Consider the following 13,465-nt stretch of genomic DNA (forward strand, 5'->3'; position numbering starts at 1 on the left):
GGACGTGATCATAGTTCATGGGAACCAGCAATGCAGGATGGACCACATTCAATTTAGCTTCCTTTGCAGGCTTAAAATAGAGCCATTGTAAATTATGTCAGTCTTTCTCAAATCATGAAAATGATTGTTAAAAATGTCTCAGAATACACAATGTGCATTGTTGTGTGGCTTTGATGTGTGAATGATGAGAGCATATGATATAATACAAATTAAATAATGGTAGGGCAGTCACAGGCTTTTTCCCCAGGGGGAGAGGGAATGAAGGTAAAGTTTCTGGTCGAGGGAAAGGCTGTTTTATTTTGTTTTGGTGCCTACGACTTAGAAGTCTTTAAGTGGTCTAAAATTTTAAAGGGGTTCCTGTTATGTTTTATGTTCAGTACGCCTTGAGACTTGAATTTGTAAGATTCTATGAGGGTAGCAATGGGGTGGGAAGTCAATGCATGCTGGAATTGGACTTTGCTATAAATATTTAAGTACACAAATATGATGAAAAAATATTTTGCAATGGGGATGACAAAATATTTAAATATATTTATATATGAAATATTTGTGCTGCCTCAAGACATTTGTCAGGTTGGATGCCTTGCTTTGGAATCTAGTGACATGGGGTTTTCTGTGTTGGGAGTACCCAGATTCGTACCTCCAACAACTTTTCCTGGCTTCCTAATTGCAATTTTGGGTAAACCAATTGTGATATTTGCTAAATTCAGAAGCAATTGCCATAAAGCCTGAGATTCTCTTTTGTTGTTTGCACACAGGTGAGGTCTGCCATAAATCCTATACTCAGTTTTCAAACCTTTGTCGTCATAAGCGCATGCATGCTGATTGCAGAACCCAAATCAAGTGCAAAGACTGTGGACAAATGTTCAGCACTACGTCTTCCTTAAATAAACACAGGAGGTTTTGTGAGGGCAAGAACCATTTTGCGGCAGGTGGATTTTTTGGCCAAGGCATTTCACTTCCTGGAACCCCAGCTATGGATAAAACGTCCATGGTTAATATGAGTCATGCCAACCCGGGCCTTGCTGACTATTTTGGTGCCAATAGGCATCCTGCTGGTCTTACCTTTCCAACAGCTCCTGGATTTTCTTTTAGCTTCCCTGGTCTGTTTCCTTCCGGCTTGTACCACAGGCCTCCTTTGATACCTGCTAGTTCTCCTGTTAAAGGACTATCAAGTACTGAACAGACAAACAAAAGTCAAAGTCCCCTCATGACACATCCTCAGATACTGCCAGCTACACAGGATATTTTGAAGGCACTATCTAAACACCCACCTGTAGGGGACAATAAGCCAGTGGAGCTCCAGCCCGAGAGGTCCTCTGAAGAGAGGCCCCTTGAGAAAATCAGTGACCAGTCAGAGAGTAGTGACCTTGATGATGTCAGTACGCCAAGTGGCAGTGACCTGGAAACAACCTCGGGCTCTGATCTGGAAAGTGACATTGAAAGTGATAAAGAGAAATTTAAAGAAAATGGTAAAATGTTCAAAGACAAAGTAAGCCCTCTTCAGAATCTGGCTTCAATACATAATAAGAAAGAATACAGCAATCATTCCATTTTCTCACCATCTTTAGAGGAGCAAACTGCCGTGTCAGGAGCTGTGAATGATTCTATAAAAGCTATTGCTTCTATTGCTGAAAAATACTTTGGTTCAACAGGACTGGTGGGGCTGCAAGACAAAAAAGTTGGAGCTTTACCTTACCCTTCCATGTTTCCCCTCCCGTTTTTTCCAGCATTCTCTCAATCAATGTACCCATTTCCTGATAGAGACTTGAGATCGTTACCTTTGAAAATGGAACCCCAATCACCAAGTGAAGTAAAGAAACTGCAGAAGGGAAGCTCTGAGTCTCCCTTTGATCTCACCACTAAGCGAAAGGACGAGAAGCCCTTGACTCCAGTCCCCTCCAAGCCTCCAGCAACACCTGCCACAAGCCAAGACCAGCCCCTGGATCTAAGTATGGGCAGTAGGAGTAGAGCCAGTGGGACAAAGCTGACCGAGCCTCGTAAAAACCACGTGTTTGGGGAAAAGAAAGGAAGCAGCATTGAACCAAGACCAGCATCAGATGGTTCCTTGCAGCATGCTAGACCCACTCCTTTCTTTATGGACCCTATTTACAGGTAAGGGTGGACAGGAGACGATTAAATGTGGACGACGTGTGGACAAAGGGCAGGGTTTACAGTTGAAAGCCATGGCTTTTAACAAACCATTTTTGTTATTATTACAAGGCAGAGAGTAAAGTTGTTTGATCTAGTGAATTCATTTTTTATTCAGACGGTCAACTCATTAAGTTTGGACTTATTTTTGGATGTCTCTGAATTTGGGGTTTTGGATGAGGCCCACAGAGTTCTTTCCCCTGACAATAAATTTATTTTTGAACACATTTTTTAAGTGGAAAATATGGGAAAGCCATATTTAAAGCAAGCTGTCAAGTGGCAGAAGAATGAGGCTCCTGAAGGATTAATGCAAATATGTGTGGGTACTCAAGCGGGTCAGGATATTTGGAATGAGGTGGGGTGTAGAACAGCATGCGTTTTCTCTTTGTTAACCGACCAACACATCCTTAATAAGTACCGCTCAGATTCTGTTTCTAAATAAATCTCCTAGGAAGCCAAAGTAAGTGAAATATTAATCACAAAAATGTTTTGTGTATAATGTGAGTGGCTGGTTTTGAAAGACACGTCACTGTTTAATACCTTCGTTATCCAGTTTTCTTTGATGCATCCAAAAGTTCTTTGGGGGGGGGGAAACATATATGCTTAATAAAAAGCCTCATAGACAGTATTCTGTTAACACTCACTTGACATTCAGAATGATTTATTTATTTTTTAAATACCAGCTTTCTTTAAAAGTATGAATAATAGTAATTATGCTTATTGTGTATTTTAAATATTACCAAGCATTTTCACATCTACTTTCTCATTCAAGTCTTGAACAATGTCAAGAATTAATGGAAGGCATGGATAATTGCTTATTGGACTTGTTTAAGATGAGACCCTTTTCGTATTTTTGCCTGATTCTCTTTCACGAACAAGTTTGTGCTACTCTTTCCTTCAACAGTACTCATTGAGTTCCTATTACTTAATAAGTACTAGAGCCGCAAACTCTTTTCACCAAAGATTCCTTTTCTACCTGTATTATCTATAATACATTAACTAAGAAATACTGCCGGTATGTTGAGCGCTACCCCACCTCCCCGCCCCCCCAGCTTGAAGGGGATTGAAAAGGACAGCGCAAAAATATTTTCCAAGCCATCAGTACCATGCCTGTGCACTTTTTCCCAATTATTATGTCTTAATTCTTGTGGCAGTCTCCATAAGAGAGGTAAAAGAAGGGAAAACAGAACTTCCATATTTGGGGTGTAGATTGTGTGTTACCCATTGCCAGTGAGGTTGTATTTCCAACTCAGTGATACATCTCAGCCCTTTGTGAAGATAATCCCTTAGACTTTTTTTTTTTTTCTCAGACCCTCCCAGTGGCAATGGGTTTCCAATTCCTCCACACATCCATTACACTCTTCTCCATCATATCCTAACCCTCTCTGCCCCTTGCTTACTCAAAACTCAGTCTTCTCCCTGGTGTTTCAATCCGAATAAAGGACCTAGGCCTGTCATTCTACCCAAGTCATGAAATGCCTAAACACCAGTTTTAGTGCAAGACCTGAGTTGAAATCTCAGCTTTCCCATGTCTTAAAGTTGTTCTTTTTTTGCTTTTTACTTCATAGAATGGGTATAAGAGGACCTGTTTCAGTAAGTGACATAGTGTATGCAAAACATAGCATCTATAAACTTTCAAGAAGTGGTAGCTGTTTTTATTAATTTTGATTCTATTTTAGAAGCGTGCTTAGTTCTTAAAAAGAAATGTATCAACAGTTGGTAAAAGAAATTAATTTAATCCATGATGTCACTTCCTGCCTACTTAATAGAAAATAGAATAACAAACATTTAGAAAGCAGAAGGGATATGCCGATAATTTTTATATTTCTCTATCTTCAAAAAGTTCCTCTTCCTTTTCCCTCCACCCCCTTTTGCCTGCCCTGTTTATCAGCAGTGGCATCCAAAAGAGGGACCTCAAAGAGAGGGGAGCAGAATGCATAGGTGCTTAGAAACTCTCCTGCCCTCATTGGCAAGTATGGGGGAAATATAACGAATGTCTAGGGGAACACTTTCTTGGCAGAAAATGACTTTAATTTTCAGAAAGAGCTCTGTCCTCATGATTTCAAAATCATCAAGCCTTCTTGTCTGCATTTGAAATGGAAAGGTACAAATCTGTAACCAAGCCTCCGGTTTCATGACTCTTCAGTTTTTATATTTCCTCATTATTATTGTTACTAGTCACCCAATAGGATTTTACCATTGTGAATAGGACCTTCTTTCTATGAGCGCCTAGAAGTGCCATGAGTATTCTTCAAGAGCTGAACAGATGTCTTTATATTTTTATTAGTGTGCTTCCCAGAAATCTACCATTTGTTTTATTGTTAGCTGTTTAAATGTCAGTAATTATGTAGCGATTGATATATGAGACTGATTCATCTTCAAAAACTAATTTTAACCTTTCAGAGTAGAGAAAAGAAAACTAACTGACCCACTTGAAGCTTTAAAAGAGAAATACTTGAGACCTTCGCCAGGATTCTTATTTCACCCACAAGTAAGTATTTTGAATTTGAGACTTCAAGCTTGTAAACTAACTTGTTGATCCTGAAAAGCAGGTGCAATGAAATGAAAGAAATCTTGAGAACATTAGGATTTCCTATGACGCTGGTGTGGAAGAACACAGGAAATTCTAGCAGAATTAAAACCCAAACTCTTTAAAGAAAAAAATTAATATATGTGGAAAAATAACATGTTTTGGGGTGTAAAATTATTGTCTCCTGCTAACTACTTACCGATCCAAAGTATATTTTGGAGTGAACAAAATTCAGTTAAGAAAATAAATATTGAAGTTTTTTTGTGTGTGTGTTTAAAAATTACTGATAATAAGAGATGGGTCAGACTGTGACTCGTCCCAAACTCATGAAGGTCCTTGAAGTCCTTTAGTGCTTAGATAAAAAACAGGAAATGAGTCTACCTGACAAGTTGTTACCATAGAGGGTGAAGGAATTTATCTAGAGACCACTAGGCATTCCAGCGAAGTTCTGTAATTGCACAAGAATTTACCACAATACACAGAGCTATTTGCTGAATGGGGCTGTGTCCATTTATCAAAATATATACAGTTTCTCATCACAAGAAGAATACAAAGCAGTGCCATCTAATTGGCTCATTTCTATCTCCTTACGTATTTGGTTATTTTTAAAAACTGGTTTACCTATCAATCAAAATGTAGAGAATTGTATTGAAAGAACAAATATACAAACATCTTAAACGTTTTTTTTTTTTAACCTGATATTTTGTTTTCCTTATTTCTGATTTTAAAGGTTATAAGCTCTGGTCTTTATAGATGGTAAGCAAAATTTTTATGAAAATGCTTAAAATCAGTGAACTAATTTATTGTGTTTCAACATATTCAAACTAAAAATTGTGCTCCTCTAATAAAACTGGTGGAATTTTATGCAAGATGTCTTATAGAAAGTTGTGAGGTAATTAAATTATCTTGGAATGTGACTCTCCCTGCCCTTCTACCCCCTCCCCTTCTGCTACCTTTTCGTCCATTTTTCAAGTACTTTCCCAACGTCCCGAATAACAGAGTATGAGAACTGAAGTACTATCTTCTGGTTAGCTGGAGAAATCTATCATTGTTCAAAAATTCTCTCTATTTCAAAGTGAGGAAATTCATGATTTAGTAGTAAAAGGGTTAGAAATATTCCAGTCACTATTCATTTTATGTGGAAAGGCTAAGGAATGATATGATTTTTATAATTACCTTATGGAAAAGAAAAGAGTTATAAAATAATAAATGTTTATCAGGTATTTATATTTTACATGTAGGTTGATTTAAATTGCACTTTTAGGCCTCATGTGCTAAGGAAGATGAACATTGCATGCATTTTGTGTCAGATATTGTACGAAAAGTGTATCTTTTTGATAGTTACTTTCTGATTATAACTGAACGCTCACAGGGATATTATAGTTATATATGTTTAGTTATAAGAATCAAATTGTTTCCATATTCTAATTATCTTTAAAATTTAGTAACTAATCACTTCAAAATGAAGTGCTATGGGTACATGGTGTAACGGATGGAAAAAAGATGGGATTCAGGGTCCTTGAGTGACAGTCTATCTGGCTCTTAGTTCCTTATCTGTAGGATGAAGGAGTTGGGTGTAAAGTCCCTATTCTCTCTGAAATTCAGATTTTTAACTAGCCAAAGTAAATTTCCTAGTTCATAAGATGAACAATTTTGCCTACCAATAACTCTACATGTGCATACAAGTGTTACAGTATGTGCATATTTTTAATCACATAATATAAGAAAATGTGCTATCTTTTATTATTTCCAAAGTGAGTGAAGGATCACAAATGATGAGATGTATGTGCAATACTTGGAGAACAGCAGTCATTCCCTCAGAGCCTCGCAAACATGCCTGTAGGAGCAGAGTGGCAGTGTGTGTTTCCAGAATGTCAAGTCTTGGTGGAAGTGACTGCCTATTGCTGCTATTAGAACAGGACCCATGAGTGCTAATCAACATATTTAACACCTCATATGTCATGAATACTGACCAATCCGAATGGACTCCTGGAATTCTGGAGCAGGATCTTGGAAGTCCTTGCTGCACCAATGTTAATGCCGCAGTTGTTGGCTGGTGGGCTGTCTGAAGGGTCTTTTGAGATGAGGCCAGGACGGTAGGGGGGCAAGTCAGGGTTCTTGGAGCAGAGGCTGTTTACCAACTACTACAGAAATATTTTATTATTTTTATAAACATCGTAGCTGTTTTCATGTGTAATGGCCGTATATCACTGGGCTACAGGTGGAATAAAGACTGTCACCTGGGAGAAGCTTGGGTCACCCTATTTCCATCAAGCCTTCAGACCAAATAGTCTGCTCTTTCAGAAAACCTGCCTCAAATGTCCTGAAGTTTCAGCAGAATTCTTCTGTTCTTTCTAGTACTCTATCAATTCCATCCTAGCCTCAAGATCTCCTTTCCCATAAATGAACGCAAACAAAACAAAGACAACCTGCCAGGATTTGGGGGCAAAAATGACTGCTTTGTGGCTGCTTATTAGCAAAAACGCTCAGGTTTGGACCAACGCAGTTCATCTCTCTGAGCCTCTCTATCAGCGTAATGGGCACACCCCACCAGCTTTACCTGGGTGGCTGTATGGGTTCGTGTTAATGTACATAACATGGTACACATCGTGCCTGGCAAGTGGAAGGACCTAAATGAGGAAAAGCTCTCATTATTAGTGAATGCGGAAGTATCCCATTTCGAATGTAAAGAAACGTTAGTAAAATGACCTCCTGCCATCCCCTGAGCCCACTTTCTTTAGGGGAGCTCTGATGTGTCTAGAAGTACTTGGAAAGATGCTTAATGTGTTCTTGGTACTGCCTCATTGGGCAGCAGTAAGGGTGGCACAGAGCAGAAGGCCAAAATGGAAGGCTTTGCCTCTGCTCCCAGGCCTTGCCTTTATTTTGTAGCTAAATAAATGCTCGGGTAAGACTATTCATTACTTCATTTTCCAATTTACAGTACACTGGAGCAAATCACATGGTCCCTCTGGGGCTTCTGTATGTTTGTCTTCCAAATGAGAATAATGCTTTCCCTATGTATTTCTCAGGGTAATAATAATAATATCATCATCATGTATGAGTAAGGGAGAAGCAGAGAGAGAGGGAGAGAGAGAGAATTCCAAGCAGGCTCTGCACTGTCAGCACAGAGCCTGACGAGGGGCTCAAAGTCATGAGCCGTGAGATGACCTGAGCCAAAGTCAGATGCTTAATCAACTGAGCCACCCAGGTGCCTCAAGGGGAACACATACTCTTAATGCTTTAGAGAAAACATAGAAATATATATATCTATATATCTATATGTAGATATAGATATAGATATATAGATATAGATATAGATATATAAATTCTTGGTAGGGGTATTCTCTGGGCAAGTCTGATTTTATAACTTTTGTATGTCTTTGTATTCTACCCAGCATATTCCTCCCCAGGGCACAATTCTTAATCAATGAAAGGTGAACACCTCAATAGATATTTTAATTTGATATTGATATTTTATTGAATTTTATTAAAAGATTATTAGGCCATCTCACTGACTTTTGGAATAATAATACATATTTTTAAAAATCTTGTCAAAAATGTCTATAAGATATAAGAACACATACACCAAAAGTAAAAGATAATTGCTATTTTGTTTTGTTTTGTTTTTTGTTTTCATTTTCAGGGTCTAAAGTCCTCACTCATTTCATTCTAAGAAGTATGTTTGCTGTATCAGGCCACTAGAGGACTATTTATATTTCTGTTTTTCTTTTAGAAATAAGTTAGTTAAATGTAAGGTACAAATATGTACTATAGACGTTCTTCCTAGAAATGTGGTTGAAAATTGTTTGGGGAGTCTTAGTCTAGATTATAATTTTGAAAAAGAATGACAGCCACAAGTAGGTGAGACGGAGGGGATGGGATTATTTTGCGATCTCTGGAAAGTCCATTTCATTGGCTACTTTGTGTTTTAGGTATTTGGCATTTACATTGCTAGCTTTTTCAAATTGCCATAGAAATCATTTGGTAATTGTGTTACTGTAAAACTGGCTATTCCTTGATTTGCCTATATTTTAAATATATTTTTGGTTATTAGTACATTTTATTTCCAGATGTTTGGCTTTGTGTATATCTGCAACAGAAACTCTGTTTCTGTCCTTTATGCCTTCATTTTTATTCTCTTCTTTTTAAAGTGTCTGACTACCCTGTTACTGTATCCCATAGAACTGGGAAAAAGTTAGTCTTTTTCCAAGTTATCTTTTATATATTGTTGTGAAAATTACTTAAGTCTTTTGCCCTTCTTCTTCTATTTTGCTTTTGACAAAGTGCTTCTTATTGTTAGATTTCCTCTTCAATAAATCTTTTACCCTTAAAAAACTATGTATCTTCCTTATTAAAGACACCATAACTTATAAAAGCAAGATATAGCTCCTTTACCCAAGCAAAATGATAACTTTAAGGATATCACGTTTGTGTTTCCTGGAAGAGCTCCCAGCTCACTGAAGTTTTCCCAAGTGATTCTTGTCATAAGTTGACATAGGTAACTTTTAATTAATATCCTTATGTGTTCTGACTGCTAATGGTCTGAGTCCCATGCTTGTAAAAGTCAGGTAGTGCATTTCCCAGCACATTACCTTGTTGTTACTTAATAATTCACGTTCGAGTAAATCTCTTATTTTCTTTCTTATTAACATTATAAAAATGCAAGAGACTAGATTTTTTTTCAGGAAATTGCTTAAGTTTTATTTATTAAAGTTTAGGAATCTTGTTTTACAGTGAGTAAAAACAAATAAAAAGGAAGTGTCTACTTTGCTATTTAAGATTTGGTGGTAGTAGGTAGTTTTTGGCTTTCTTGGAAGAAAGAACAGTCTGGTTTATAACCTTGATTCTAAAATTTAATTTAGGTAAATAGAGGAAATCCAGCAGTGTTATAAAAACATTTAAGTTTCATTTCCAAAGCCTTTACTCAAGGTACAGTTACATGATAAGCAAAAATTACAAAGTCCGTATAAATGTTAATTTCTCAAAGGATAGATTGCAATAAAGATACTGATACAGAAGTAATTTTTTGTTTTTGTTTCAATTTTGCTCCCAGTTCCAACTGCCTGATCAGAGAACTTGGGTAAGTTTCCTACTTATATTTTTGACTCAAATAATGTAGCATTAAAAGGAAAACAACTTATATTATAAAGTGCTGTACAGATGATAAAGGATTCTGAGCCACTTTCCATTAAATGATATGGCTTCAGCGGATAGTTTTCCCGCTTGGTCAAGCTGCAAAATCCCTTCCGTTTTAATTGGGCATTTAGTGTGCTAGAAATTGTTTACAGAAAGAAGTTTATTTTATAAATGTGACCCATTCCATGTAATTATACCTTGATGTAGAACTCCTTCTCGGCACTTGGGAGCATGTTGTTAAAACAGCCTTCGAAATGGGTCACTAAGTGGAAACAACCATTATTTGGGGGAGCCTATATCAGCATGTTAAAGATGCTTTTGATAAAGCCTTCAAAAGGTTAAAACCTGAACCTACATGTAGACACAAGCTGACATTGGAATCCACATCCGTATATCCCAGGGCAGAACTTGGTTCTGGTTATTTGGAATAATAAGACTAAATGTTTAGAAATCCATGTCTAACTAGGAAATGGATCTTTTAGCCTTGGGTCTCACTTCCTCAAATTTGTTTCTATTTCCAGATACAGTCAGTTGTCAGGTAGTGATGCTAGGTATTAGCTTTCTTTTTTGTCCAAAATGCAAAGAATACTGCTTGTTTACTTTTCACTCTCAAATAAACCTTGGGTCAAAGGAAATACATATAAATAACACATATTACAGAATTTCTTCTAATCATATGTAATTCTACACCTTCATTCTCTTCTTTACTCAAAATTATTCTGATTCTGAGATATGAGTAAAATCTTGGAATATGGGTCAATTTTTTTGGTCACCATATAGAAATGTATCAATCAGTTCAAGTTGGAACACTTTAGCACTTGCCTATTTCCTCTGACATTAGATTTTCTTTACCAGAAATTCCTCCATTTTATTTCTTCTGTGGACTATGGGATGAGTTGTGATTTTTCTCATTTTGATAGACAGGGATTAAGTCCATTTATTTCAAAAGTCCATTTATTTAAAAAGAAGAGAGAAAGAGGAACAGGGAAGGAGGCAGGGGGAGAGAGAGAGAGACTAAGACTTCCTTAGACAAAGTTGTGCAGTTGATGGGCTTGGGCTTTGATGACCATGACCTGTATTTCCAGTGTTTCTCTTCTGCCTTTCCTGGCAGAGATCCATCCTGAGTATCATGCCTCAGGGTCCTCATCCTTTATAAGGTGGCATATTGCTTGACAATATCTATGTCATTGGCTGCTTTATTTGTCATATGCTATCTCCTACATAGCACGCCCAATGGTTCTACCAATTATACAAAGCCAATCCAGATTTTAAGTTAGACCCCCTTTCCTGGTGATGCAGTGGTAGCAATTGCCATTTCAGTGCTTTGGAAACACATCCATTCCCTGAATCATAGGGTTTTCAGAGCCATGATTTATAGTCTTATTATAAAACATAGATATTAGTGGGAACTACTAAAATATTAAAGTATATCATTCTGAGTGGTAAACAAATTCTAAGGGGCTTCGTAATCATGACTGCTGAATGTGATACGTGGAGTGAGATAATTGTAAAATGTGAATACTTAACATTTCCCCCAAATGGCCACAATTTTGAGATTTCTTATGATTATCAAGGGAATAAATATAGAAAACTCCCAAATCTACAAACTTTCCCATCATAAGTTATTTATGAAAAGTTAGTTGTTTTATGATAAAGACATGTGTAATCTAATTTGTAAAACATTAAGGCACATAATTCATGGTGCCATTGGACATATCATTTCATATCATCAGGTTGTCACTTTAATGGTTTTAATGAGAAACTTCTTTATGTCATCAATTGTTGGCTGCCAGATAATAAATGTTAGGCTAAGTGCTTAGGACCCAGTTGATGATATCTTGCCTGCTGAAATGTTTTTAAAAATACTAACTTTATTTGACTAGAGAGATAACTACATTTTTTGGTAGGATCTAGGGAATTGTGTCTAAATATTAGTTTGCGTCAATATAAAGTTAATAGTCTCTTGGGGACTGAAAGGGGGTGCAATGACTTCCTTTTCCAGACATCTGGCTGCAGATACCATCAACAACTATTGTATATATAAATAAAAATTACTGTTCCATAGGAAAAAAAAAAGCCCTGTCATTAACTGATCAGAGATTAGCGTATGACATTAATAGGACACAGGGAAATGCATTTCTAAAATATATGATCTAACTTTTCTTCCTTTATTTTCCCCATTCTCAGCAAATTTCTTTTTTATAGTAGTACACATTGCCCTCTTCATTGGATTGTTCATAATTGAAATATAAATGTAGCTAGATTCTGTTCCATTTATCCCAATTCACCTTCACTTCTAAAATACCAAACCAGACTTTCAAATGAATGTCAAAACATATTACTTCTCTTGTAAAATGCATGTTATTTCAGGAGGAGCATCACATGAGTCAGCTTACAGAGTGAAAAAGTTAGAGTTTTGACCTGTACACTAGATGAAGCTCATCTTTTTTTTTTTTTTACTTTTGTTTTTTAATGTTTATTTTTAAGAGACAGAGAGAGACAGAGCACTAGCAGGGGAGGTACAGAGAGAGAGGGGGGACACAGAATCCGAAGCAGGCTCCAGGCTCTGACCTGTCAGCACAGAGCCCGACACTGGGCTTGAACTCACGAACTGTGAGATCATGACCTGAGCCGAAGCCAGCCACTTAACTGACTGAGCCACCCAGACGCCCCTAGATGAAGCTCATCTTAATCCAGCACCTTAATCCAAGATATAGGCAGATTGATGTTGGGCACAGAATTGCTAAACCACCCAACTGGCAGATATCTAAGTCACTTCTATCTGTCCTATTGGGGAAACGTCTTCTTTTCAACTGAGGTCAAGTGCAATCAGAGCAAATCTCATGAAGATGAAAGGGAGGATTCATGGTGGCTTTTAGTTGGAGTGTTTGCTAGCTGGACAGAAAGTGGTGTTTGTGTGTGTGTGTGTGTGTGTGTGTGTGTGTGGTGTCAATATGTACCCTCAGTTGACTTTCGATCTTCCTTCTCTCCCTTTTCTCCACTCCAGTTCAATCTTCTTTTCATTTGACACCAGAAGCCAAAGGTGGGGGTGGCTTTTCAAGAGAAGCGTTCGGGTCACCCCTATTCTTTTTCTTATTATCTTTAAGAATGCCAGTGTTTAGTCATCAAGCCCATAGTGTATTTTCTTGTTTCTTGATAGTTTCCCCGAATTGAAATAGTTTGAAGTAATGTAATCACAATGATCTTTCTTCAAAAAGAGATATTTGCTGCTACTAAAGCAAGACACATTTCTCAACAGCCAATTGCTCTTAAATAAGTTGAAGGACTTGTAGTTTATATGTGCTATAGATGAAAGCCGAGAATAATAGTCATGAGTAAACTATTTTCCATATAAAAGGAAAAGTGTTTCTAGAAGATATATCGCCACAGGAATCTCAGTGTCAGCGGGGCGGACACTCGAATGATTTAAAACCACTAGATAATGAAACTTTACTCCAATATTAAATGTACATAAATAAAACATTAATAATCATCACCCATGCACTTGCTATTCTTCCCAATAAATATATGCGATCATGACCCTTACCCTTGCTTGTTTCTGCTAATCAGCTTGAAGGCCAGAGGTCATTTTTCACTCAGACAGTTTATTCCATGGAGGGTGGAATATCCAAATGATTCTCTGCAAGA

The 13,465-nt window shown here is 37.2% G+C and overlaps 1 protein-coding gene across 6 annotated transcripts in view; it reads left to right on the forward strand.

Moving 5' to 3' along the window:
- The window catches only part of MECOM (MDS1 and EVI1 complex locus), a 555,566-nt gene that overhangs the window by 523,368 nt on the left and 18,733 nt on the right, over positions 1-13,465 (forward strand). For 3 of the 6 annotated variants that reach the window (XM_042998288.1, XM_042998289.1, XM_015535249.2), the window contains 3 exons: positions 759-2,115; positions 4,555-4,642; positions 9,735-9,761. In XM_042998288.1, coding sequence (XP_042854222.1) covers positions 759-2,115; positions 4,555-4,642; positions 9,735-9,761 — 1,472 coding nt within the window. The remainder of the gene's footprint in view (positions 1-758; positions 2,116-4,554; positions 4,643-9,734; positions 9,762-13,465) is intronic. The other 3 variants (XM_042998290.1, XM_042998291.1, XM_042998292.1) reach the window with 2 other exon arrangements.

This window comes from Panthera tigris, chromosome C2 (assembly GCF_018350195.1).
Source record: "Panthera tigris isolate Pti1 chromosome C2, P.tigris_Pti1_mat1.1, whole genome shotgun sequence".
Lineage (NCBI taxonomy): Eukaryota > Metazoa > Chordata > Mammalia > Carnivora > Felidae > Panthera > Panthera tigris.